The sequence below is a fragment of the Stegostoma tigrinum genome, chromosome 9 (genome assembly GCF_030684315.1).
Source record: "Stegostoma tigrinum isolate sSteTig4 chromosome 9, sSteTig4.hap1, whole genome shotgun sequence".
Classification (NCBI taxonomy): Eukaryota; Metazoa; Chordata; class Chondrichthyes; order Orectolobiformes; family Stegostomatidae; genus Stegostoma; species Stegostoma tigrinum.
The window spans coordinates 95,105,024-95,131,571 of NC_081362.1; the positions used below are offsets into that span (position 1 = coordinate 95,105,024).

Below are 26,548 nucleotides of genomic sequence, written 5' to 3' on the forward strand. Positions count from 1 at the left end.
CTCCAATGAGTACAGGCCCAACCTACTTAACCTTCCTTGTAAGAAAATCCCTCCATGTTTAATGAGCCTTCTCTCGAAAGATTTACAAGGATGTAGCCGGGGTTGGAGGGTTTGAGTTATAGGGAGAGGCTGAATAGGCTGGGGCTATTTTCCCTGGTGCGTCAGAGGCTGAGGGGTGGCCTTATGGGGGTTTATAAAATCATGAGGGGCATGGATAGGGTGAACAGCCAAGGTCTTTTCCCCAGGGTAGGGGGGTTCGAAAAGAGACGGTGTAAGTTAAAGGTGAGGGGAGAAAGATTTAAAAGGGACCAAGGGGGCAACTTTTCCACACAGAGGCTGCATGTATAGAACAAGTGCCAGAAGAAGTGGAGGCTGGTGCAATGATAACATTTAAAAGGCATCTGGATGGGTACATGAAAAGGAAGAGCTTAGAGGGATATGGGTCAAATGCTGGCAAATGGGACTGGATTAATTTAGGATACCTGGTCAGCATGGACAGGTTGGACTGTAGAGTCCATTTCCATGCTATATTTCTCTATGACTTGATAACTGTTCCCAAAACCACTACAACTTTCTATAAACGAGGGTTAAAAACGGTTTGCAGTGTTCTAGGTGTGGTGTAATTTGTGCCTTGTATATGTTTAGCTATTTTTACTTCCTATTTTTATAGTCGATTCCCTTTCAACTAAAGACTACATGGATATGAGCATGCCCTGCTAAGTACCAAACATGGATGCCAGCATTTTGTGATCTGTGTACAAGGACTGCCCAAATGGTTTGTGCTGTAGTTTTCTGTAATAACTCAGGAAATTCATCCAGAAAAGGAACACCAAAAACGAGTTTGGGAACTCATACTCAACAAGTTCCCGAGGGAGATTAATTAGTGATTCTCTGTGGGCCTTGTAGGTGTTATCACACTTTCCTAAGCCTTTCTCCTTTTAAATAACATTCAGTTCTTCTATTTTACATGTCATAAAGTATCTAAGTCACATATCCCACATTACATCTGCCAAATTTTTTTTGCCCATATTGTATCACTTCCCACCTATTTTGGTATCATCCACAAACTCAACAATAGTACAATCTCTTTCATTTTCTAAGTTAATAATATACACTGTAAATAATTGTGATCCCACCACTGATCCCTGTGGCACACCATGAGTTATAGATTGTCACCCTGAAAACATACCTCTTATCCCAACTTTCTTTCTTCTATTAGTTAGCCAACCTTATGTCCATGCTAATATACCACCCTCATCACCATGGACTCTTGTCTTATCAAGAAACCTAACATGTGGTTCCTTGCCAAAAGCCTATGAAAAAGCAAATATATAACTTCTACTAGTTCCCCTTTATTGATCCTGCTTGTTACCTCCTCAAAAGTATTCTAGCAATTTTGTCAGGCCTGATCTCCCCTTTATGAAGTCATGCTAACCCTGTTGTACTACATTCAGTATTACTAAAAAAACACATAGACCCACGTGACTCAGGGCCAGCCTTAGAAAATTTGAATTTGACACCAAACTTTTTTGCAAAGTAAATTTTAGTTATGATTTAAAGTTTTACATTTGACCGATTGTCGCCATGCTCAACATCTCTCAACAACAGCCAATCAGAGAAACAAATATAACAGCTGCTCTTGTTTTCTTCGGGTAGTGATCATAAGATGATAAGACCATAAGATCTAGGAGCAGAATTAGGCCATTCAAAACATCGAATCTGCACCACCATTCGATCCTGGCTGATAAGTTTCTCAACCCCATTCTACTGCCTTCTCCCGTAACCCTTGATCCCCAGATGAATGAAGAACCTATCTGTCTCTGTCTTAAATAGACTCAATAACTTGGTCAGCAGAGACTTCTGTAACAATCGGTTCCACAAATTTGCCGCCCTCCGGCTGAAGAAATTCCTCCTCTTCTCAGTTCTAAAGGGCTGTCCCTTCACTCTGAGACTCTGCCTTTGGATCCTAGTCTCTCTTATTAGCGGAAACGTCTTCTCCATATCCATTCAATCCAGGCTTCTCAGTATGCTGGAAGTTTCAATCAAATTCCCCCTTCATCCTTCTAAACTCTATCAAGTACACAGCCAGAGTCCTCACCCATTTCTCATTTGACAAGGCCTTCATTCCCAGGATCATTCTTGTAAACCTTCTCTGGACTCCCTCCAATGCCAGTAATCCCACATTAGAGACAAGGGCCAAAATTGCTCATAATATTCTAAATTTTGCTTAACCAGAGCCTTGTACAGACTCCACAGCACATTGCTGCTCTTGTATCCTAGCCCTCTTGAAATGAATGCTAACATTACATTTGCCTTCCTGACTGCCAACTCAACTAGCATGTTAACCTTAAGAGAATCCTGAACTAGAATGTCTGAGTGCCTTTGTGCTCCAGATTTCCAAAGTCTTTCCCCATTTTGGAAATAGTCTACACCTTTATTCTTCATACCCAAATGCATAACCTCCCACTTTCCCACACTGCATTCCATGTGGCCACTCTCCTGCCTAAGTCCGTCTGCAGCCTCCTCACCTCCTCAACACTACCTGTCCCTCCACCTATTTTTGTGTCATCTGCAAACTTAGCAACTCAGTTCCTACATCCAGATTGTTATTATGTAACATGAATCATTGTGGTCCCAACATCAACCCCTGTGGAGCTCAACTAATAACAGGCGGCCAACGTGAAAAGGGCCTTTTTACCTCTACTCTCGGCCTTCTGCCAGTCGTTAAATCTATTCCTGGAGGTTTCGTTGCATGATTTTTGTTTAAAAATCTGTTAATTAATTGGGCAAAATGATCATTCCTATCAGATGCTGATGTCGAGTAACCACTGAATAGAAAAGGATTCATTGTCCAGTTGGATGATGCTCTTTCGAGCAAACAGCATTTGCAATATTTTTATAGCTGGTTCACAGAAACATTCGTGGAAAGTCATAAAAAATGATCTGTCTTCATATTCCTTTGATTTTTTTTCTCCAGAACTGCACATGGTGCAATGACCTGGAGATTGAACTTCAACTCCTGGAGATTCCTGGCAAATCCTGGAAGGATTGGAACCCTGCCCCACATTGTGCTAGAGAGATTAGGATATTTAAAAGCTTCTAATACCCACACTGTCTCAGTTCACTTACTATAGACACTAGAAATATTTTGTGAACTGGGCCTGTCAAAGTGTGGTAGCCCCAATAAAAACACCAGTCACTGATTTGTTTAGCATTGAGCACGTAAGTAACCATCTTCCACTATTGCTCTGTTTTATTAAAATCCCCAGTTGATGCCTAATGTCTCGACAGAAATAAACTGACAGACATCAATGACATATCCTGCATCGATTGTTGAAGTTGGGAAATTCTGTCAAAAATATTAGAACCAGGGAACGCAGTTTAAAAATGAAATATTTGTCATTTTGGCCCAGTGGCTCAGTGGTTAGCACTGCAGCCTCAGAGCGCCAGGGATCCGGGTTCGATTCTAGCCTCAGGCAACTGTCTGTGTGGAGTTTGCACATTCTTCCCGTGTCTGCATGGGTTTCCTCCGGGTGCTCCGGTTTCCTCCCACAGTACAAAGATGTGCAGGCTAGGTGGATTGGCCGTGCTAAATTGCCTATAGTGTTTAGGGATGTGTGTTATGGGGGTGCGTCTGGGCGGGATAGACTTGTTGGGCCGAATGGCCTGTTTCCACATTGTAGGGAATCTAATCTAATCTAATTTACGGATCAAGATGAGGAGGACCGTCTTCTCTGCTGTAGCTTAAAACAGTGCTGAATTGTTCCCCTTAGAGGCTACGGAATCTCAGTCATTGTAAGTTTAAAACAGAGACTGCTCTGTAATTACTAATGACATCAGGCATCTGGAGGCACTGCGTTCCTAGGGCATTGATCAATCACCCTGTAGAATGGCAGAGCACCCTTAAGGGCCAAAACGCCGACTCCAGGTCTGGTGCTGCGAATTTAGCGATTGGTCCGAGTTTGGTTCGAAGGGATATAGAACAGAGGCAAGGTAATAGGGGCCACGATGCAGATATATCATGAATGAGCTGAGTGGTGGAACAGCGTTGAGATTGCCGAATGGCCTCCTGTCAATGATGGGTGAACAATAAATGAGATAACAAAGTGTGGAGCTGGACGAACACAGCAGGCCAAACAGCATCTTTGGAGCACAAAAGCTGCTTGGCCTGCTGTGTTCATCCAGCTCCACACTTTGCTTTCTCGGATTCTCCAGCATCTGCAGCTCCTATTATCACTGAACAATAAATATTCAGTTTTACCAAGATTGACAATAACCTTGTATCCAGAACAAAAACAAAGTTGCTGGAAAAGCTCAGCAGGTCTGGCAGCATCTGTGGAGGAGAAAACAGAGGTAACGTTTCGGGTCCAGTGACCCTTCCTCAGACCAAGTTCCAGAACCGGACCGGCTGAGCTTTTCCAGCAACTTTTGTTTTTGTTCCTGATTTACAGCATCCGCAGTTCTTTTGATTTTTACCTTGTATCCAGACGTCGGTGAAAGGCTGTTAAAGTGGATTCACCCAAGTTACAGCTAAACTGAAAAGAGAGAGTGAGGGCTGCAGGAGTTTGCACGCCCTTGTGCCGTTCCGTCTCATTCCAATTCCCAGCATTGCGGTGCTCTCTAGGACCCAACGGCAACGCACGGCGTGATCGGGAGAGACCTCCCTTTCTTCCTGCTTTGCATTTCCTGGTTGGGAAAGGGAGCAGCGATGTACAGCAGCTGGTTCCTGAATGGCCTCCTCTGGCTCCAGCTCTCAATGCTCCCCAGCTCCCAGTCCGTGCCAGCCCCGAGCTGGGACACCATTGACTCTCGGCCCCTGCCCCCCTGGTATGACCAAGCTAAGTTTGGCATCTTTATTCACTGGGGAGTGTTCTCAGTGCCCAGCTTCGGCAGTGAGTGGTTCTGGTAAGTACCTGTTGGCTTCAGGCGGGAGGTATTCCCCTCCCCTCCACTATCCCTGCCTTCCAATGGGTTATCGCAGACACTGTGTTTCCGTGATGTGATTTGCGGAACTATCCCCTGTGGGTTTGAGCTGTCAATCTACAATGGTTGGCAGTTTCCAGAACCCTGGCTGCAGCTGGCCAGGAGTTACTAGTTATGGTCCAGGTCTGGTTGGTGCTTATCCACTGTCTTCTGTAGTGCTTGCCTCACCCACCGATGGTCACCAACTGCGGTGACTAACTGTAGCCTGGTCTCGGTCTATGGTCACTAACTGTAACCTGTTCTTGGCCTGTGGTCACTAACTGTAACCTGGCCTCGGCCTGTGGTCACCAACTGTAACCTGGCCTCGGCCTGTGGTCACCAACTGTAGCCTGGTCTCGGCCTGTGGTCACTAGCTGTAACCTGGTCTCGGCCTGTGGTCACTAACTGTAACCTGGTCTCGGCCTGTGGTCACTAGCTGTAGCCTGGACTCGGCCTGTGGTCACTAGCTGTAGCCTGGCCTCGGCCTGTGGTCACTAACTGTAACCTGGTCTCGGCCTGTGGTCACTAACTGTAGCCTGGTCTCGGCCTGTGGTCACGGTCTGTGGTCACTAACTGTAACCTGGCCTCGGCCTGTGGTCACTAACTGTAGCCTGGTCTCGGCCTGTGGTCACTAGCTGTAGCCTGGTCTCGGCCTGTGGTCACTAACTGTAACCTGGTCTCGGCCTGTGGTCACTAGCTGTAGCCTGGACTCGGCCTGTGGTCACTAACTGTAGCCTGGTCTCGGCCTGTGGTCACTAGCTGTAGCCTGGTCTCGGCGTGTGGTCACTAGCTGTAGCCTGGTCTCGGCCTGTGGTCACTAGCTGTAGCCTGGACTCGGCCTGTGGTCACTAACTGTAGCCTGGTCTCGGCGTGTGGTCACTAGCTGTAGCCTGGTCTCGGCCTGTGGTCACTAACTGTAACCTGGTCTCGGCGTGTGGTCACTAGCTGTAGCCTGGTCTCGGCCTGTGGTCACTAGCTGTAGCCTGGTCTCGGCGTGTGGTCACTAGCTGTAGCGTGGTCACTAGCTGTAGCCTGGTCTCGGCCTGTGGTCACTAACTGTAACCTGGTCTCGGCCTGTGGTCACTAGCTGTAGCCTGGACTCGGCCTGTGGTCACTAACTGTAGCCTGGTCTCGGCATGTGGTCACTAGCTGTAGCCTGGTCTCGGCCTGTGGTCACTAACTGTAACCTGGCCTCGGCCTGTGGTCACTAACTGTAGCCTGGTCTCGGCGTGTGGTCACTAGCTGTAGCCTGGTCTCGGCCTGTGGTCACTAGCTGTAGCCTGGACTCGGCCTATGGTCACTAACTGTAACCTGGTCTCGGCCTATGGTCACTAACTGTAGCCTGGTCTCGGCCTGTGGTCACTAACTGTAGCCTGGACTCGGCCTGTGGTCACTAACTGTAACCTGGTCTCGGCCTATGGTCACTAACTGTAGCCTGGTCTCGGTCTATGGTCACTAGCTGTAGCCTGGACTCGGCCTGTGGTCACTAACTGTAGCCTGGTCTTGGCCTGTGGTCAGTAACTGTAGCCTGGACTCGGCCTGTGGTCACTAACTGTAACCTGGTCTCGGCCTGTGGTCACTAACTGTAACCTGGTCTTGGTCTATTGTCACTAGCTGTAGCCTGGTCTCGGTCTATGGTCACTAGCTGTAACCTGGTCTCGGTCTATGGTCACTAGCTGTAGTCCAGCCTTGGTTGGAGATTTGCCTTTGAGAGTGTTTGTTAGTGGAAGTCTTGAGCTGATTGAAGACTTTCAGTTCCTTTGTGTTGTTGTTGCAGGTACTACTGGCAGAAAGAGAAGTTGAAGCCCTATGTTGAGTTTATGGAGAAAAATTATCCTCCTGGATTTACTTACGCAGACTTTGCCCCCATGTTCTCTGCTTCCTTCTTCAACGCAACCGAATGGGCTGAACTACTGAGTGCCTCAGGGGCCAAGTATGTAGTTCTGACCTCTAAACACCATGAAGGTAACACACTGCTCAGAACTTAAAAGGAATAAATTGGATACTGAAGATGCAAGCATGAGATGGGCTTCTGGTCATTGAGAATCATAGCAGTGTGGGTATCTTTATTCTCAAGTCCTCCATCTCCAGGTCAAAGTTATTTTTCAATTTGTCGGTGGGAACATCTTGATAAATGACTGAAAGTTTGAAGGGTTATGGAGTACTGTCCGACTCCCCTCTGCTTCCCACTCATTAACTCTTCATTGCCTCTTCTTTCCGGTTAACTGCAGTGCCATTTGTTCACTGCTCACACTCTTTCCCCCAGATCTCCCACTCTCTTCGCTCCCTGAGATAGAGCTGCGATCAATGGTTGTTGCTGGCAGGGGAGAGAATGGACAGGAGAGTGGAGTTGATGTCATAATCAGACAATCTGTGGCTGTATCAAAGAACAGAATTCAAGGGGCTGAATGGCCTGACGTTCTGGCCGTCTCCTCCTCATCCACTAAAGTGACAGTTCCAGCCTCTTCCCATCTATATCCTTTCTCAACGAAACCTTGTGCCGCCATCTGCTCTGTTGTCATCCATTTCACTGCTGCACATTCCTCTCACCATTTGTTTGCAACTCCATTGCCCACTCAATCTTGTTAGTAGCTGAGTCCGGCTGTAACTGAAGCCCCACTGTTTAGATCTAGAATTGTAGAAACTATTGACAGGATCTCATATTCCCCTCAAGAATTTCCATCTGCATCAAGGAGTGATTGCAATCCACCAATTATTAGAGAGAGTGGCCCTGAGATGCTAGATGAATTCAGAGCCCAGCTGTCAGTGTGAAATGATCATTGTTGACAGGTACACGATGCTAGAATACGAAGGGAAGGTGTGTTTCTTTTGTCAGGACTTTGCAGATGAGCACAATATAAAATTTTATTTGTTGCAAAAGCTTATTAGGACTTATCTTTCTTCATATACATATTGGTTGATTCCTTATGTGCATGAGTTTGCTTGTTTAATTTACTTAAACTGAAGGAAGGAAATGTGATATGTTCTCTACCTCTGGTGAATGAATGTGAACCCAACACAACCAAATACTACAGATCATTGTTTGCCCACTACAGTCTCAATTCCCCTTCATTCCTCTTCCTTCAACTTGCTCTTCACCTTGAATACTGACATTGTTGTCACTTCAACCACTGAGACTCAGGAACACTACATCCTCACAAACTGCTGATGGAGAAATTCCTCCTGCTAAATAAAAACCGAAAGAACTGCGGATGCTGTACGTCAGGATCAAAAACAAAAGTTGCTGGAAATGCCCAGCAGGTCTGGCAGCATCTGTGAGGGAAAAAAAATCAGTACTGAGGAAGAGATAATGGGAACTGCAGATGCTGGAGAATTCCAAGATAATAAAATGTGAGGCTGGATGAACACAGCAGGCCAAGCAGCATCTCAGGAGCACTGGACCCAAAACGTTAATTCTGTTTTTTCCTTCACAGATGCTGCCAGACCTGCTGGGCTTTCCCAGGAATTTTGTTTTAATTCCTCCCACCCCCTGTTTAAAGCTCACGATTAATCCATAAGCCCCTTTCATTGGTTTCTCAACTATTTATTCACGCAGTTTGGGCAAAATCAGTTTGCTTTTATGAAAAGATTCACTGAGAATGCTCCTGATTCTCCGTGTGAAAATGTTACAAATAGGTCTGGCATCGTGGAGAATGAGCTAACATTTCATTCAGACCGTTGTGTTTATATGATTTGTTTAGGCTTTACGCTGTGGGGATCAAAGTACTCATGGAATTGGAATGCGGTTGACTCGGGTCCTCACCGTGACCTTGTTGGAGAGCTGGCCATTGCAGTCAGAAACCAGACAAAGCTGAGATTTGGCTTGTACCATTCTCTCTTCGAATGGTTTAACCCGGACTTCCTGGAAGATGCTGCCAATGTGTTCACAACCAACAAGTTCCCCACGACCAAAAGCTTACCTGAGCTGTACGAAATTGTGAACAAATACCAGCCAGAAATCCTCTGGTCCGATGGAGATGGTAATGCACCCGACACCTACTGGAACAGCACTGGCTTCCTGGATTGGCTCTATAACCACAGGTATGGAGCTGTGTGTGTATGTGTGTGTGTGCAGGTGAGCCACTAACTAACCTCACCTTAATTTCTCTTCGTTCACAGGAATGTGGGCATTGATAAAAAAGTCAGCATGTATTTGCCCTTGCCTAATTGCTCCAGAGGGTAATTAAGAGTCACGCACATTGCTGTGTGTCTGAAGTCCTCTGTCAGCCCGACTAGGTAAGGACAGCAGCCCCCCCGCTGTCAAACACAGCGCCACGCTGTCAAACACAGGCCCACGCTGTCAAACACAGGCCCCCGCCGTCAAACACATCCCCCCACTGCTGTCAAACACAGCCCCCCACTGCTGTCAAACACAGCCCCCCACTGCTGTCAAACACAGCCCCCCCATGCTATCAATCACAGCCCCCCATGCTATCAATCACAGCCCCCCACAGCTGTCAAACACAGCACCCCCATGCTATCAAACACAGCCCCCCACTGCTGTCAAACACAGCCCCCCTCTGCTGTCAAACACAGCCCCCCCATGCTATCAATCACAGCCCCCCATGCTATCAATCACAGCCCCCCACTGCTGTCAAACACAGCCCCCCAATGCTGTCAAACACAGCCCCCCACTGCTGTCAAACACAGGCCCCCAATGCTATCAAACACAGCCCCCCACTGCTGTCAAACACAGCCCCCATCTGCTGTCAAACACAGCCCCCGACTGCTGTCAAACACAGCCCCCCATGCTATCAAACACAGCCCCCCACTGCTGTCAAACACAGCCCCCCCACTGTCAAACACAGCCCCCCTCTGCTGTCAAAAACAGCCCCCCTCTGCTGTCAAACACAGCCCCCCTCTGCTGTCAAACACAGCCCCCCACTGCTGTCAAACACAGCCCCCCCGCTGTCAAACACAGCACCCCCGCTGTCAAACACAGCCCCCCACTGCTGTCAAACACAGCCCCCCACTGCTGTCAAACACAGCCACCCCCGCTGTCAAAAACAGCCCCCCATGCTATCAAACACAGCACCCCTGCTGTCAAACACAGCCCCCCACTGCTGTCAAACACAGCCCCCCACTGCTGTCAAACACAGCCCCCCGCATGCTGTCAAACACAGCCCCCCACTGCTGTCAACACAGCCCCCCATGCTATCAAACACAGCCCCCCTCTGCTGTCAAACACAGCCCCCCATGCTATCAAACACAGCACCCCTGCTGTCAAACACAGCCCCCCTCTGCTGTCAAACACAGCCCCCCCCTGCTGTCAAACACAGCCCCCCACTGCTGTCAAACACAGCCCCCCACAACTGCCAAACACAGCCCCCCACAGCTGTCAAACACAGCCACCCCATGCTATCAAACACAGCCCCCCCCTGTGGTCAAACACAGCCCCCCCCTGCGGTCAAACACAGCCCCCCCTGCTGTCAAACACAGCCCCCCACAGCTGTCAAACACAGCCCCCCACCGCTGTCAAACACAACCCCCCACCGCTGTCAAACACAGCCCCCCACTGCTGTCAAACACAGCCCCCCACTGCTGTCAAACACAGCCCCCCCCATGCTGTCAAACACAGCCCCCCACTGCTGTCAACACAGCCCCCCATGCTATCAAACACAGCCCCCCTCTGCTGTCAAACACAGCCCCCCATGCTATCAAACACAGCACCCCTGCTGTCAAACACAGCCCCCCTCTGCTGTCAAACACAGGCCCACCTGCTGTCAAACACAGCCCCCCCCTGCTGTCAAACACAGCCCCCCCCTGCTGTCAAACACAGCCCCCCCTTGCTGTCAAACACAGCCCCCCCCTGCTGTCAAACACAGCCCCCCACAACTGCCAAACACAGCCCCCCACAGCTGTCAAACACAGCCACCCCATGCTATCAAACACAGCCCCCCCCTGCGGTCAAACACAGCCCCCCCCTGCGGTCAAACACAGCCCCCCCTGCTGTCAAACACAGCCCCCCACAGCTGTCAAACACAGCCCCCCACCGCTGTCAAACACAGCCCCCCACCGCTGTCAAACACAGCCCCCCACCGCTGTCAAACACAGCCCCCCACTGCTGTCAAACACAGCCCCCCACTGCTGTCAAACACAGCCCCTCACTGCTGTCAAACTCAGCCCCCCACAGCTGTCAAACACATTCCCCCACAGCTGTCAAACACAGCACCCCCGCTGTCAAACACAGCCCTCCACTGCTGTCAAACACAGCCCTCCACTGCTGTCAAACACAGCCCTCCACTGCTGTCAAACACAGCCCCCCACAGCTGTCAAATACAGCCCCCCACAACTGTCAAACACAGTCCCCCATGCCATCAAACACATCCTCCCACAGCTGTCAAACACAGCCCCCCCGCTGTCAAACACAGCCCCCCCCGCTGTCAAACACAGCCCCCCACAGCTATCAAACACATCCCCCCATTGCTGTCAAACACAGCACCCCCGCTGTCAAACACAGCCCCCCACAACTGTCAAACACAGCCCCCCACAACTGTCAAACACAGTCTCCCATGCCATCAAACACATCCCCCCACAGCTGTCAAAGACAGCCCCCCCGCTGTCAAACACAGCCCCCCACAGCTATCAAACACATCCCCCCCATTGCTGTCAAACACAGGCCCCCACTGCTGTCAAACACAGGCCCCCACTGCTGTCAAACACAGCACCCCCGCTGTCAAACACAGCCCCCCACTGCTGTCAAACACAGCCCCCCCCGCTGTCAAACACAGCCCCCCACAGCTGTCAAACACATTCCCCCACAGCTGTCAAACACAGCCCCCCACAGCTGTCAAACACAGCCCTCCACTGCTGTCAAACACAGCCCCCCACAACTGTCAAATACAGCCCCCCACAACTGTCAAACACAGTCCCCCATGCCATCAAACACATCCCCCCACAGCTGTCAAACACAGCCCCCCCGCTGTCAAACTCAGCCCCCCACAGCTATCAAACACATCCCCCCATTGCTGTCAAACACAGGCCCCCACTGCTGTCAAACACAGCACCCCCGCTGTCAAACACAGCCCCCCACTGCTGTCAAACACAGCCCCCCACTGCTGTCAAACACAGCCCACCACTGCTGTCAAACACAGCCCCCCACTGCTGTCAAACACAGCCCCCCACAACTGCCAAACACAGCCCCCCACAGCTGTCAAACACAGCCACCCCATGCTATCAAACACAGCCCCCCCCTGCGGTCAAACACAGCCCCCCCCTGCGGTCAAACACAGCCCCCCCATGCGGTCAAACACAGCCCCCCACAGCTGTCAAACACAGCCCCCCACAGCTGTCAAACACAGCCCCCCACCGCTGTCAAACACAGCCCCCCACCGCTGTCAAACACAGCCCCCCACTGCTGTCAAACACAGCCCCCCACTGCTGTCAAACACAGCCCCCCACTGCTGTCAAACACAGCCCCTCACTGCTGTCAAACTCAGCCCCCCACAGCTGTCAAACACATTCCCCCACAGCTGTCAAACACAGCACCCCCGCTGTCAAACACAGCCCTCCACTGCTGTCAAACACAGCCCTCCACTGCTGTCAAACACAGCCCCCCACAGCTGTCAAATACAGCCCCCCACAACTGTCAAACACAGTCCCCCATGCCGTCAAACACATCCTCCCACAGCTGTCAAACACAGCCCCCCCGCTGTCAAACACAGCCCCCCACAGCTATCAAACACATCCCCCCATTGCTGTCAAACACAGGCCCCCACTGCTGTCAAACACAGCACCCCCGCTGTCAAACACAGCCCCCCACTGCTGTCAAACACAGCCCCCCACTGCTGTCAAACACAGCCCCCCACTGCTGTCAAACACAGCCCCCCACTGCTGTCAAACACAGCCCCCCACTGCTGTCAAACACAGCCCCCCACTGCTGTCAAACACAGCCCTCCACTGCTGTCAAACACAGCCCTCCACTGCTGTCAAACACATTCCCCCATTGCTGTCAAACACAGCCCCCCACTGCTGTCAAACACAGCCCTCCACTGCTGTCAAACACAGGCCCCCACTGCTGTCAAACACAGCCCCCCCGCTGTCAAACACAGCACCCCACTGCTGTCAAACACAGCCCCCCACAACTGCCAAACACAGCCCCCCACAGCTGTCAAACACAGCCACCCCATGCTATCAAACACAGCCCCCCCCTGCGGTCAAACACAGCCCCCCCCTGCTGTCAAACACAGCCCCCCCTGCTGTCAAACACAGCCCCCCACAGCTGTCAAACACAGCCCCCCACCGCTGTCAAACACAGCCCCCCACTGCTGTCAAACACAGCCCTCCACTGCTGTCAAACACAGCCCCCCACCGCTGTCAAACACAGCCCCCCACTGCTGTCAAACACAGCCCCCCACTGCTGTCAAACACAGCCCCTCACTGCTGTCAAACTCAGCCCCCCACAGCTGTCAAACACATTCCCCCACAGCTGTCAAACACAGCACCCCCGCTGTCAAACACAGCCCTCCACTGCTGTCAAACACAGCCCTCCACTGCTGTCAAACACAGCCCTCCACTGCTGTCAAACACAGCCCCCCACAGCTGTCAAATACAGCCCCCCACAACTGTCAAACACAGTCCCCCATGCCATCAAACACATCCTCCCACAGCTGTCAAACACAGCCCCCCCGCTGTCAAACACAGCCCCCCACAGCTATCAAACACATCCCCCCATTGCTGTCAAACACAGGCCCCCACTGCTGTCAAACACAGCACCCCCGCTGTCAAACACAGCCCCCCACTGCTGTCAAACACAGCCCCCCACTGCTGTCAAACACAGCCCCCCACTGCTGTCAAACACAGCCCCCCACTGCTGTCAAACACAGCCCTCCACTGCTGTCAAACACAGCCCCCCACAGCTGTCAAACACAGCCACCCCATGCTATCAAACACAGCCACCCCCTGCGGTCAAACACAGCCCCCCCCTGCGGTCAAACACAGCCCCCCCCTGCGGTCAAACACAGCCCCCCACAGCTGTCAAACACAGCCCCCCACAGCTGTCAAACACAGCCCCCCACCGCTGTCAAACACAGCCCCCCACCGCTGTCAAACACAGCCCCCCACCGCTGTCAAACACAGCCCCCCACCGCTGTCAAACACAGCCCCCCACTGCTGTCAAACACAGCCCCTCACTGCTGTCAAACTCAGCCCCCCACAGCTGTCAAACTCAGCCCCCCACAGCTGTCAAACACAGCACCCCCGCTGTCAAACACAGCCCTCCACTGCTGTCAAACACAGCCCTCCACTGCTGTCAAACACAGCCCCCCACAGCTGTCAAATACAGCCCCCCACAACTGTCAAACACAGTCCCCCATGCCGTCAAACACATCCTCCCACAGCTGTCAAACACAGCCCCCCCGCTGTCAAACACAGCCCCCCACAGCTATCAAACACATCCCCCCATTGCTGTCAAACACAGGCCCCCACTGCTGTCAAACACAGCACCCCCGCTGTCAAACACAGCCCTCCACTGCTGTCAAACACAGCCCTCCACTGCTGTCAAACACAGCCCTCCACTGCTGTCAAACACAGCCCCCCACAGCTGTCAAATACAGCCCCCCACAACTGTCAAACACAGTCCCCCATGCCATCAAACACATCCTCCCACAGCTGTCAAACACAGCCCCCCCGCTGTCAAACACAGCCCCCCCCCGCTGTCAAACACAGCCCCCCACAGCTATCAAACACATCCCCCCATTGCTGTCAAACACAGCACCCCCGCTGTCAAACACAGCCCCCCACAACTGTCAAACACAGCCCCCCACAACTGTCAAACACAGTCTCCCATGCCATCAAACACATCCCCCCACAGCTGTCAAAGACAGCCCCCCCGCTGTCAAACACAGCCCCCCACAGCTATCAAACACATCCCCCCCATTGCTGTCAAACACAGGCCCCCACTGCTGTCAAACACAGGCCCCCACTGCTGTCAAACACAGCACCCCCGCTGTCAAACACAGCCCCCCACTGCTGTCAAACACAGCCCCCCACTGCTGTCAAACACAGCCCCCCCCGCTGTCAAACACAGCCCCCCACAGCTGTCAAACACATTCCCCCACAGCTGTCAAACACAGCCCCCCACAGCTGTCAAACACAGCCCTCCACTGCTGTCAAACACAGCCCCCCACAACTGTCAAATACAGCCCCCCACAACTGTCAAACACAGTCCCCCATGCCATCAAACACATCCCCCCACAGCTGTCAAACACAGCCCCCCCGCTGTCAAACTCAGCCCCCCACAGCTATCAAACACATCCCCCCATTGCTGTCAAACACAGGCCCCCACTGCTGTCAAACACAGCACCCCCGCTGTCAAACACAGCCCCCCCACTGCTGTCAAACACAGCCCCCCACTGCTGTCAAACACAGCCCCCCACTGCTGTCAAACACAGCCCACCACTGCTGTCAAACACAGCCCCCCACTGCTGTCAAACACAGCCCCCCACAACTGCCAAACACAGCCCCCCACAGCTGTCAAACACAGCCACCCCATGCTATCAAACACAGCCCCCCCCTGCGGTCAAACACAGCCCCCCCCTGCGGTCAAACACAGCCCCCCCCTGCGGTCAAACACAGCCCCCCCCTGCGGTCAAACACAGCCCCCCCCTGCGGTCAAACACAGCCCCCCACAGCTGTCAAACACAGCCCCCCACAGCTGTCAAACACAGCCCCCCACCGCTGTCAAACACAGCCCCCCACCGCTGTCAAACACAGCCCCCCACCGCTGTCAAACACAGCCCCCCACCGCTGTCAAACACAGCCCCCCACCGCTGTCAAACACAGCCCCCCACTGCTGTCAAACACAGCCCCCCACTGCTGTCAAACACAGCCCCCCACTGCTGTCAAACACAGCCCCTCACTGCTGTCAAACTCAGCCCCCCACAGCTGTCAAACACATTCCCCCACAGCTGTCAAACACAGCACCCCCGCTGTCAAACACAGCCCTCCACTGCTGTCAAACACAGCCCTCCACTGCTGTCAAACACAGCCCCCCACAGCTGTCAAATACAGCCCCCCACAACTGTCAAACACAGTCCCCCATGCCATCAAACACATCCTCCCACAGCTGTCAAACACAGCCCCCCCGCTGTCAAACACAGCCCCCCACAGCTATCAAACACATCCCCCCATTGCTGTCAAACACAGGCCCCCACTGCTGTCAAACACAGCACCCCCGCTGTCAAACACAGCCCCCCACTGCTGTCAAACACAGCCCCCCACTGCTGTCAAACACAGCCCCCCACTGCTGTCAAACACAGCCCCCCACTGCTGTCAAACACAGCCCCCCACTGCTGTCAAACACAGCCCTCCACTGCTGTCAAACACAGCCCTCCACTGCTGTCAAACACATTCCCCCATTGCTGTCAAACACAGCCCCCCACTGCTGTCAAACACAGCCCTCCACTGCTGTCAAACACAGGCCCCCACTGCTGTCAAACACAGCCCCCCCCGCTGTCAAACACAGCACCCCACTGCTGTCAAACACAGCCCCCCATTGCTGTCAAACACAGGCCCCCACTGCTGTCAAACACAGCACCCCCGCTGTCAAACACAGCCCCCCACTGCTGTCAAACACAGCCCCCCACTGCTGTCAAACACAGCCCCCCACTGCTGTCAAACACAGCCCCCCACAACTGCCAAACACAGCCCCCCACAGCTGTCAAACACAGCCACCCCATGCTATCAAACACAGCCCCCCCCTGCGGTCAAACACAGCCCCCCCCTGCTGTCAAACACAGCCCCCCCTGCTGTCAAACACAGCCCCCCACAGCTGTCAAACACAGCCCCCCACCGCTGTCAAACACAGCCCCCCACTGCTGTCAAACACAGCCCTCCACTGCTGTCAAACACAGCCCCCCACCGCTGTCAAACACAGCCCCCCACTGCTGTCAAACACAGCCCCCCACTGCTGTCAAACACAGCCCCTCACTGCTGTCAAACTCAGCCCCCCACAGCTGTCAAACACATTCCCCCACAGCTGTCAAACACAGCACCCCCGCTGTCAAACACAGCCCTCCACTGCTGTCAAACACAGCCCTCCACTGCTGTCAAACACAGCCCCCCACAGCTGTCAAATACAGCCCCCCACAACTGTCAAACACAGTCCCCCATGCCGTCAAACACATCCTCCCACAGCTGTCAAACACAGCCCCCCCGCTGTCAAACACAGCCCCCCACAGCTATCAAACACATCCCCCCATTGCTGTCAAACACAGGCCCCCACTGCTGTCAAACACAGCACCCCCGCTGTCAAACACAGCCCCCCACTGCTGTCAAACACAGCCCCCCACTGCTGTCAAACACAGCCCCCCACTGCTGTCAAACACAGCCCCCCACTGCTGTCAAACACAGCCCCCCACTGCTGTCAAACACAGCCCCCCACTGCTGTCAAACACAGCCCTCCACTGCTGTCAAACACAGCCCCCCACAGCTGTCAAACACAGCCACCCCATGCTATCAAACACAGCCACCCCCTGCGGTCAAACACAGCCCCCCCCTGCGGTCAAACACAGCCCCCCCCTGCGGTCAAACACAGCCCCCCACAGCTGTCAAACACAGCCCCCCACAGCTGTCAAACACAGCCCCCCACCGCTGTCAAACACAGCCCCCCACCGCTGTCAAACACAGCCCCCCACTGCTGTCAAACACAGCCCCCCACTGCTGTCAAACACAGCCCCTCACTGCTGTCAAACTCAGCCCCCCACAGCTGTCAAACTCAGCCCCCCACAGCTGTCAAACACAGCACCCCCGCTGTCAAACACAGCCCTCCACTGCTGTCAAACACAGCCCTCCACTGCTGTCAAACACAGCCCCCCACAGCTGTCAAATACAGCCCCCCACAACTGTCAAACACAGTCCCCCATGCCGTCAAACACATCCTCCCACAGCTGTCAAACACAGCCCCCCCGCTGTCAAACACAGCCCCCCACAGCTATCAAACACATCCCCCCATTGCTGTCAAACACAGGCCCCCACTGCTGTCAAACACAGCACCCCCGCTGTCAAACACAGCCCCCCACTGCTGTCAAACACAGCCCCCCACTGCTGTCAAACACAGCCCCCCACTGCTGTCAAACACAGCCCCCCACTGCTGTCAAACACAGCCCCCCACTGCTGTCAAACACAGCCCTCCACTGCTGTCAAACACAGCCCTCCACTGCTGTCAAACACATTCCCCCATTGCTGTCAAACACAGCCCCCCACTGCTGTCAAACACAGCCCTCCACTGCTGTCAAACACAGGCCCCCACTGCTGTCAAACACAGCCCCCCCCGCTGTCAAACACAGCACCCCACTGCTGTCAAACACAGCCCCCCATTGCTGTCAAACACAGGCCCCCACTGCTGTCAAACACAGCACCCCCGCTGTCAAACACAGCCCCCCACTGCTGTCAAACACAGCCCCCCACTGCTGTCAAACACAGCCCCCCACTGCTGTCAAACACAGCCCCCCACTGCTGTCAAACACAGCCCCCCACAACTGCCAAACACAGCCCCCCACAGCTGTCAAACACAGCCACCCCATGCTATCAAACACAGCCCCCCCCTGCGGTCAAACACAGCCCCCCCCTGCGGTCAAACACAGCCCCCCCCTGCGGTCAAACACAGCCCCCCCTGCTGTCAAACACAGCCCCCCACAGCTGTCAAACACAGCCCCCCACCGCTGTCAAACACAGCCCTCCACTGCTGTCAAACACAGCCCTCCACTGCTGTCAAACACAGCCCCCCACCGCTGTCAAACACAGCCCCCCACTGCTGTCAAACACAGCCCCCCACTGCTGTCAAACTCAGCCCCCCACAGCTGTCAAACACATTCCCCCACAGCTGTCAAACACAGCACCCCCGCTGTCAAACACAGCCCTCCACTGCTGTCAAACACAGCCCTCCACTGCTGTCAAACACAGCCCCCCACAGCTGTCAAATACAGCCCCCCACAACTGTCAAACACAGTCCCCCATGCCATCAAACACATCCTCCCACAGCTGTCAAACACAGCCCCCCCGCTGTCAAACACAGCCCCCCCCCGCTGTCAAACACAGCCCCCCACAGCTATCAAACACATCCCCCCATTGCTGTCAAACACAGCACCCCCGCTGTCAAACACAGCCCCCCACAACTGTCAAACACAGCCCCCCACAACTGTCAAACACAGTCTCCCATGCCATCAAACACATCCCCCCACAGCTGTCAAAGACAGCCCCCCCGCTGTCAAACACAGCCCCCCACAGCTATCAAACACATCCCCCCCATTGCTGTCAAACACAGGCCCCCACTGCTGTCAAACACAGGCCCCCACTGCTGTCAAACACAGCACCCCCGCTGTCAAACACAGCCCCCCACTGCTGTCAAACACAGCCCCCCACTGCTGTCAAACACAGCCCCCCCCGCTGTCAAACACAGCCCCCCACAGCTGTCAAACACATTCCCCCACAGCTGTCAAACACAGCCCTCCACTGCTGTCAAACACAGCCCCCCACAACTGTCAAATACAGCCCCCCACAACTGTCAAACACAGTCCCCCATGCCATCAAACACATCCCCCCACAGCTGTCAAACACAGCCCCCCCGCTGTCAAACTCAGCCCCCCACAGCTATCAAACACATCCCCCCATTGCTGTCAAACACAGGCCCCCACTGCTGTCAAACACAGCACCCCCGCTGTCAAACACAGCCCCCCACTGCTGTCAAACACAGCCCCCCACTGCTGTCAAACACAGCCCCCCACTGCTGTCAAACACAGCCCCCCACTGCTGTCAAACACAGCCCCCCACAACTGCCAAACACAGCCCCCCACAGCTGTCAAACACAGCCACCCCATGCTATCAAACACAGCCCCCCCCTGCGGTCAAACACAGCCCCCCCCTGCGGTCAAACACAGCCCCCCACAGCTGTCAAACACAGCCCCCCACAGCTGTCAAACACAGCCCCCCACCGCTGTCAAACACAGCCCCCCACCGCTGTCAAACACAGCCCCCCACCGCTGTCAAACACAGCCCCCCACCGCTGTCAAACACAGCCCCCCACTGCTGTCAAACACAGCCCCCCACTGCTGTCAAACACAGCCCCTCACTGCTGTCAAACTCAGCCCCCCACAGCTGTCAAACACATTCCCCCACAGCTGTCAAACACAGCACCCCCGCTGTCAAACACAGCCCTCCACTGCTGTCAAACACAGCCCTCCACTGCTGTCAAACACAGCCCTCCACTGCTGTCAAACACAGCCCCCCACAGCTGTCAAATACAGCCCCCCACAACTGTCAAACACAGTCCCCCATGCCGTCAAACACATCCTCCCACAGCTGTCAAACACAGCCCCCCCGCTGTCAAACACAGCCCCCCACAGCTATCAAACACATCCCCCCATTGCTGTCAAACACAGGCCCCCACTGCTGTCAAACACAGCACCCCCGCTGTCAAACACAGCCCTCCACTGCTGTCAAACACAGCCCTCCACTGCTGTCAAACACAGCCCTCCACTGCTGTCAAACACAGCCCCCCACAGCTGTCAAATACAGCCCCCCACAACTGTCAAACACAGTCCCCCATGCCATCAAACACATCCTCCCACAGCTGTCAAACACAGCCCCCCCGCTGTCAAACACAGCCCCCCCCCGCTGTCAAACACAGCCCCCCACAGCTGTCAAACACATCCCCCCATTGCTGTCAAACACAGCACCCCCGCTGTCAAACACAGCCCCCCACAACTGTCAAACACAGCCCCCCACAACTGTCAAACACAGTCTCCCATGCCATCAAACACATCCCCCCACAGCTGTCAAAGACAGCCCCCCCGCTGTCAAACACAGCCCCCCACAGCTATCAAACACATCCCCCCCATTGCTGTCAAACACAGGCCCCCACTGCTGTCAAACACAGGCCCCCACTGCTGTCAAACACAGCACCCCCGCTGTCAAACACAGCCCCCCACTGCTGTCAAACACAGCCCCCCACTGCTGTCAAACACAGCCCCCCCCGCTGTCAAACACAGCCCCCCACAGCTGTCAAACACATTCCCCCACAGCTGTCAAACACAGCCCCCCACAGCTGTCAAACACAGCCCCCCACAACTGTCAAATACAGCCCCCCACAACTGTCAAACACAGTCCCCCATGCCATCAAACACATCCCCCCACAGCTGTCAAACACAGCCCCCCCGCTGTCAAACTCAGCCCCCCACAGCTATCAAACACATCCCCCCATTGCTGTCAAACACAGGCCCCCACTGCTGTCAAACACAGCACCCCCGCTGTCAAACACAGCCCCCCCACTGCTGTCAAACACAGCCCCCCACTGCTGTCAAACACAGCCCCCCACTGCTGTCAAACACAGCCCACCACTGCTGTCAAACACAGCCCCCCACTGCTGTCAAACACAGCCCCCCACAACTGCCAAACACAGCCCCCCACAGCTGTCAAACACAGCCACCCCATGCTATCAAACACAGCCCCCCCCTGCGGTCAAACACAGCCCCCCCCTGCGGTCAAACACAGCCCCCCCCTGCGGTCAAACACAGCCCCCCCCTGCGGTCAAACACAGCCCCCCACAGCTGTCAAACACAGCCCCCCACAGCTGTCAAACACAGCCCCCCACCGCTGTCAAACACAGCCCCCCACCGCTGTCAAACACAGCCCCCCACTGCTGTCAAACACAGCCCCCCACTGCTGTCAAACACAGCCCCCCACTGCTGTCAAACACAGCCCCCCACTGCTGTCAAACACAGCCCCCCACTGCTGTCAAACACAGCCCCTCACTGCTGTCAAACTCAGCCCCCCACAGCTGTCAAACACATTCCCCCACAGCTGTCAAACACAGCACCCCCGCTGTCAAACACAGCCCTCCACTGCTGTCAAACACAGCCCTCCACTGCTGTCAAACACAGCCCCCCACAGCTGTCAAATACAGCCCCCCACAACTGTCAAACACAGTCCCCCATGCCATCAAACACATCCTCCCACAGCTGTCAAACACAGCCCCCCCGCTGTCAAACACAGCCCCCCACAGCTATCAAACACATCCCCCCATTGCTGTCAAACACAGGCCCCCACTGCTGTCAAACACAGCCCCCCACTGCTGTCAAACACAGCCCCCCACTGCTGTCAAACACAGCCCCCCACTGCTGTCAAACACAGCCCCCCACTGCTGTCAAACACAGCCCTCCACTGCTGTCAAACACATTCCCCCATTGCTGTCAAACACAGCCCCCCACTGCTGTCAAACACAGCCCTCCACTGCTGTCAAACACAGGCCCCCACTGCTGTCAAACACAGCCCCCCCCGCTGTCAAACACAGCACCCCACTGCTGTCAAACACAGCCCCCCATTGCTGTCAAACACAGGCCCCCACTGCTGTCAAACACAGCACCCCCGCTGTCAAACACAGCCCCCCACTGCTGTCAAACACAGCCCCCCACTGCTGTCAAACACAGCCCCCCACTGCTGTCAAACACAGCCCCCCACAACTGCCAAACACAGCCCCCCACAGCTGTCAAACACAGCCACCCCATGCTATCAAACACAGCCCCCCCCTGCGGTCAAACACAGCCCCCCCCTGCTGTCAAACACAGCCCCCCCTGCTGTCAAACACAGCCCCCCACAGCTGTCAAACACAGCCCCCCACCGCTGTCAAACACAGCCCCCCACTGCTGTCAAACACAGCCCCCCACCGCTGTCAAACACAGCCCCCCACTGCTGTCAAACACAGCCCCCCACTGCTGTCAAACACAGCCCCTCACTGCTGTCAAACTCAGCCCCCCACAGCTGTCAAACACATTCCCCCACAGCTGTCAAACACAGCACCCCCGCTGTCAAACACAGCCCTCCACTGCTGTCAAACACAGCCCTCCACTGCTGTCAAACACAGCCCCCCACAGCTGTCAAATACAGCCCCCCACAACTGTCAAACACAGTCCCCCATGCCGTCAAACACATCCTCCCACAGCTGTCAAACACAGCCCCCCCGCTGTCAAACACAGCCCCCCACAGCTATCAAACACATCCCCCCATTGCTGTCAAACACAGGCCCCCACTGCTGTCAAACACAGCACCCCCGCTGTCAAACACAGCCCCCCACTGCTGTCAAACACAGCCCCCCACTGCTGTCAAACACAGCCCCCCACTGCTGTCAAACACAGCCCCCCACTGCTGTCAAACACAGCCCCCCACTGCTGTCAAACACAGCCCTCCACTGCTGTCAAACACAGCCCCCCACAGCTGTCAAACACAGCCACCCCATGCTATCAAACACAGCCACCCCCTGCGGTCAAACACAGCCCCCCCCTGCGGTCAAACACAGCCCCCCCCTGCGGTCAAACACAGCCCCCCACAGCTGTCAAACACAGCCCCCCACAGCTGTCAAACACAGCCCCCCACCGCTGTCAAACACAGCCCCCCACCGCTGTCAAACACAGCCCCCCACTGCTGTCAAACACAGCCCCTCACTGCTGTCAAACTCAGCCCCCCACAGCTGTCAAACTCAGCCCCCCACAGCTGTCAAACACAGCACCCCCGCTGTCAAACACAGCCCTCCACTGCTGTCAAACACAGCCCTCCACTGCTGTCAAACACAGCCCCCCACAGCTGTCAAATACAGCCCCCCACAACTGTCAAACACAGTCCCCCATGCCGTCAAACACATCCTCCCACAGCTGTCAAACACAGCCCCCCCGCTGTCAAACACAGCCCCCCACAGCTATCAAACACATCCCCCCATTGCTGTCAAACACAGGCCCCCACTGCTGTCAAACACAGCACCCCCGCTGTCAAACACAGCCCCCCACTGCTGTCAAACACAGCCCCCCACTGCTGTCAAACACAGCCCCCCACTGCTGTCAAACACAGCCCCCCACTGCTGTCAAACACAGCCCCCCACTGCTGTCAAACACAGCCCTCCACTGCTGTCAAACACAGCCCTCCACTGCTGTCAAACACATTCCCCCATTGCTGTCAAACACAGCCCCCCACTGCTGTCAAACACAGCCCTCCACTGCTGTCAAACACAGGCCCCCACTGCTGTCAAACACAGCCCCCCCCGCTGTCAAACACAGCACCCCACTGCTGTCAAACACAGCCCCCCATTGCTGTCAAACACAGGCCCCCACTGCTGTCAAACACAGCACCCCCGCTGTCAAACACAGCCCCCCACTGCTGTCAAACACAGCCCCCCACTGCTGTCAAACACAGCCCCCCACTGCTGTCAAACACAGCCCCCCACTGCTGTCAAACACAGCCCCCCACAACTGCCAAACACAGCCCCCCACAGCTGTCAAACACAGCCACCCCATGCTATCAAACACAGCCCCCCCCTGCGGTCAAACACAGCCCCCCCCTGCGGTCAAACACAGCCCCCCCCTGCGGTCAAACACAGCCCCCCCTGCTGTCAAACACAGCCCCCCACAGCTGTCAAACACAGCCCCCCACCGCTGTCAAACACAGCCCTCCACTGCTGTCAAACACAGCCCTCCACTGCTGTCAAACACAGCCCCCCACCGCTGTCAAACACAGCCCCCCACTGCTGTCAAACACAGCCCCCCACTGCTGTCAAACTCAGCCCCCCACAGCTGTCAAACACATTCCCCCACAGCTGTCAAACACAGCACCCCCGCTGTCAAACACAGCCCTCCACTGCTGTCAAACACAGCCCTCCACTGCTGTCAAACACAGCCCCCCACAGCTGTCAAATACAGCCCCCCACAACTGTCAAACACAGTCCCCCATGCCATCAAACACATCCTCCCACAGCTGTCAAACACAGCCCCCCCGCTGTCAAACACAGCCCCCCCCCGCTGTCAAACACAGCCCCCCACAGCTATCAAACACATCCCCCCATTGCTGTCAAACACAGCACCCCCGCTGTCAAACACAGCCCCCCACAACTGTCAAACACAGCCCCCCACAACTGTCAAACACAGTCTCCCATGCCATCAAACACATCCCCCCACAGCTGTCAAAGACAGCCCCCCCGCTGTCAAACACAGCCCCCCACAGCTATCAAACACATCCCCCCCATTGCTGTCAAACACAGGCCCCCACTGCTGTCAAACACAGGCCCCCACTGCTGTCAAACACAGCACCCCCGCTGTCAAACACAGCCCCCCACTGCTGTCAAACACAGCCCCCCACTGCTGTCAAACACAGCCCCCCCCGCTGTCAAACACAGCCCCCCACAGCTGTCAAACACATTCCCCCACAGCTGTCAAACACAGCCCCCCACAGCTGTCAAACACAGCCCTCCACTGCTGTCAAACACAGCCCCCCACAACTGTCAAATACAGCCCCCCACAACTGTCAAACACAGTCCCCCATGCCATCAAACACATCCCCCCACAGCTGTCAAACACAGCCCCCCCGCTGTCAAACTCAGCCCCCCACAGCTATCAAACACATCCCCCCATTGCTGTCAAACACAGGCCCCCACTGCTGTCAAACACAGCACCCCCGCTGTCAAACACAGCCCCCCACTGCTGTCAAACACAGCCCCCCACTGCTGTCAAACACAGCCCCCCACTGCTGTCAAACACAGCCCACCACTGCTGTCAAACACAGCCCCCCACTGCTGTCAAACACAGCCCCCCACAACTGCCAAACACAGCCCCCCACAGCTGTCAAACACAGCCACCCCATGCTATCAAACACAGCCCCCCCCTGCGGTCAAACACAGCCCCCCCCTGCGGTCAAACACAGCCCCCCCCTGCGGTCAAACACAGCCCCCCACAGCTGTCAAACACAGCCCCCCACAGCTGTCAAACACAGCCCCCCACCGCTGTCAAACACAGCCCCCCACCGCTGTCAAACACAGCCCCCCACCGCTGTCAAACACAGCCCCCCACCGCTGTCAAACACAGCCCCCCACTGCTGTCAAACACAGCCCCCCACTGCTGTCAAACACAGCCCCTCACTGCTGTCAAACTCAGCCCCCCACAGCTGTCAAACACATTCCCCCACAGCTGTCAAACACAGCACCCCCGCTGTCAAACACAGCCCTCCACTGCTGTCAAACACAGCCCTCCACTGCTGTCAAACACAGCCCTCCACTGCTGTCAAACACAGCCCCCCACAGCTGTCAAATACAGCCCCCCACAACTGTCAAACACAGTCCCCCATGCCATCAAACACATCCTCCCACAGCTGTCAAACACAGCCCCCCCGCTGTCAAACACAGCCCCCCACAGCTATCAAACACATCCCCCCATTGCTGTCAAACACAGGCCCCCACTGCTGTCAAACACAGCACCCCCGCTGTCAAACACAGCCCCCCACTGCTGTCAAACACAGCCCCCCACTGCTGTCAAACACAGCCCCCCACTGCTGTCAAACACAGCCCCCCACTGCTGTCAAACACAGCCCTCCACTGCTGTCAAACACAGCCCTCCACTGCTGTCAAACACATTCCCCCATTGCTGTCAAACACAGCCCCCCACTGCTGTCAAACACAGCCCTCCACTGCTCTCAAACACAGGCCCCCACTGCTGTCAAACACAGCCCCCCCCGCTGTCAAACACAGCACCCCACTGCTGTCAAACACAGCCCCCCATTGCTGTCAAACACAGGCCCCCACTGCTGTCAAACACAGCACCCCCGCTGTCAAACACAG

The 26,548-nt window shown here is 55.1% G+C and overlaps 1 protein-coding gene across 1 annotated transcript in view; it reads left to right on the forward strand.

Moving 5' to 3' along the window:
- The first annotated feature begins 4,688 nt into the window (after window positions 1–4,688).
- The window catches only part of fuca2 (alpha-L-fucosidase 2), a 38,613-nt gene continuing 16,753 nt past the window's right edge, over window positions 4,689–26,548 (forward strand). Inside the window, exons 1-3 of the mRNA XM_048536903.2 lie at window positions 4,689–4,905; window positions 6,740–6,927; window positions 8,664–9,003. Of these exons, the coding sequence (XP_048392860.1) occupies window positions 4,709–4,905; window positions 6,740–6,927; window positions 8,664–9,003 (725 nt within the window). The 5' untranslated portion in view covers window positions 4,689–4,708. The remainder of the gene's footprint in view (window positions 4,906–6,739; window positions 6,928–8,663; window positions 9,004–26,548) is intronic.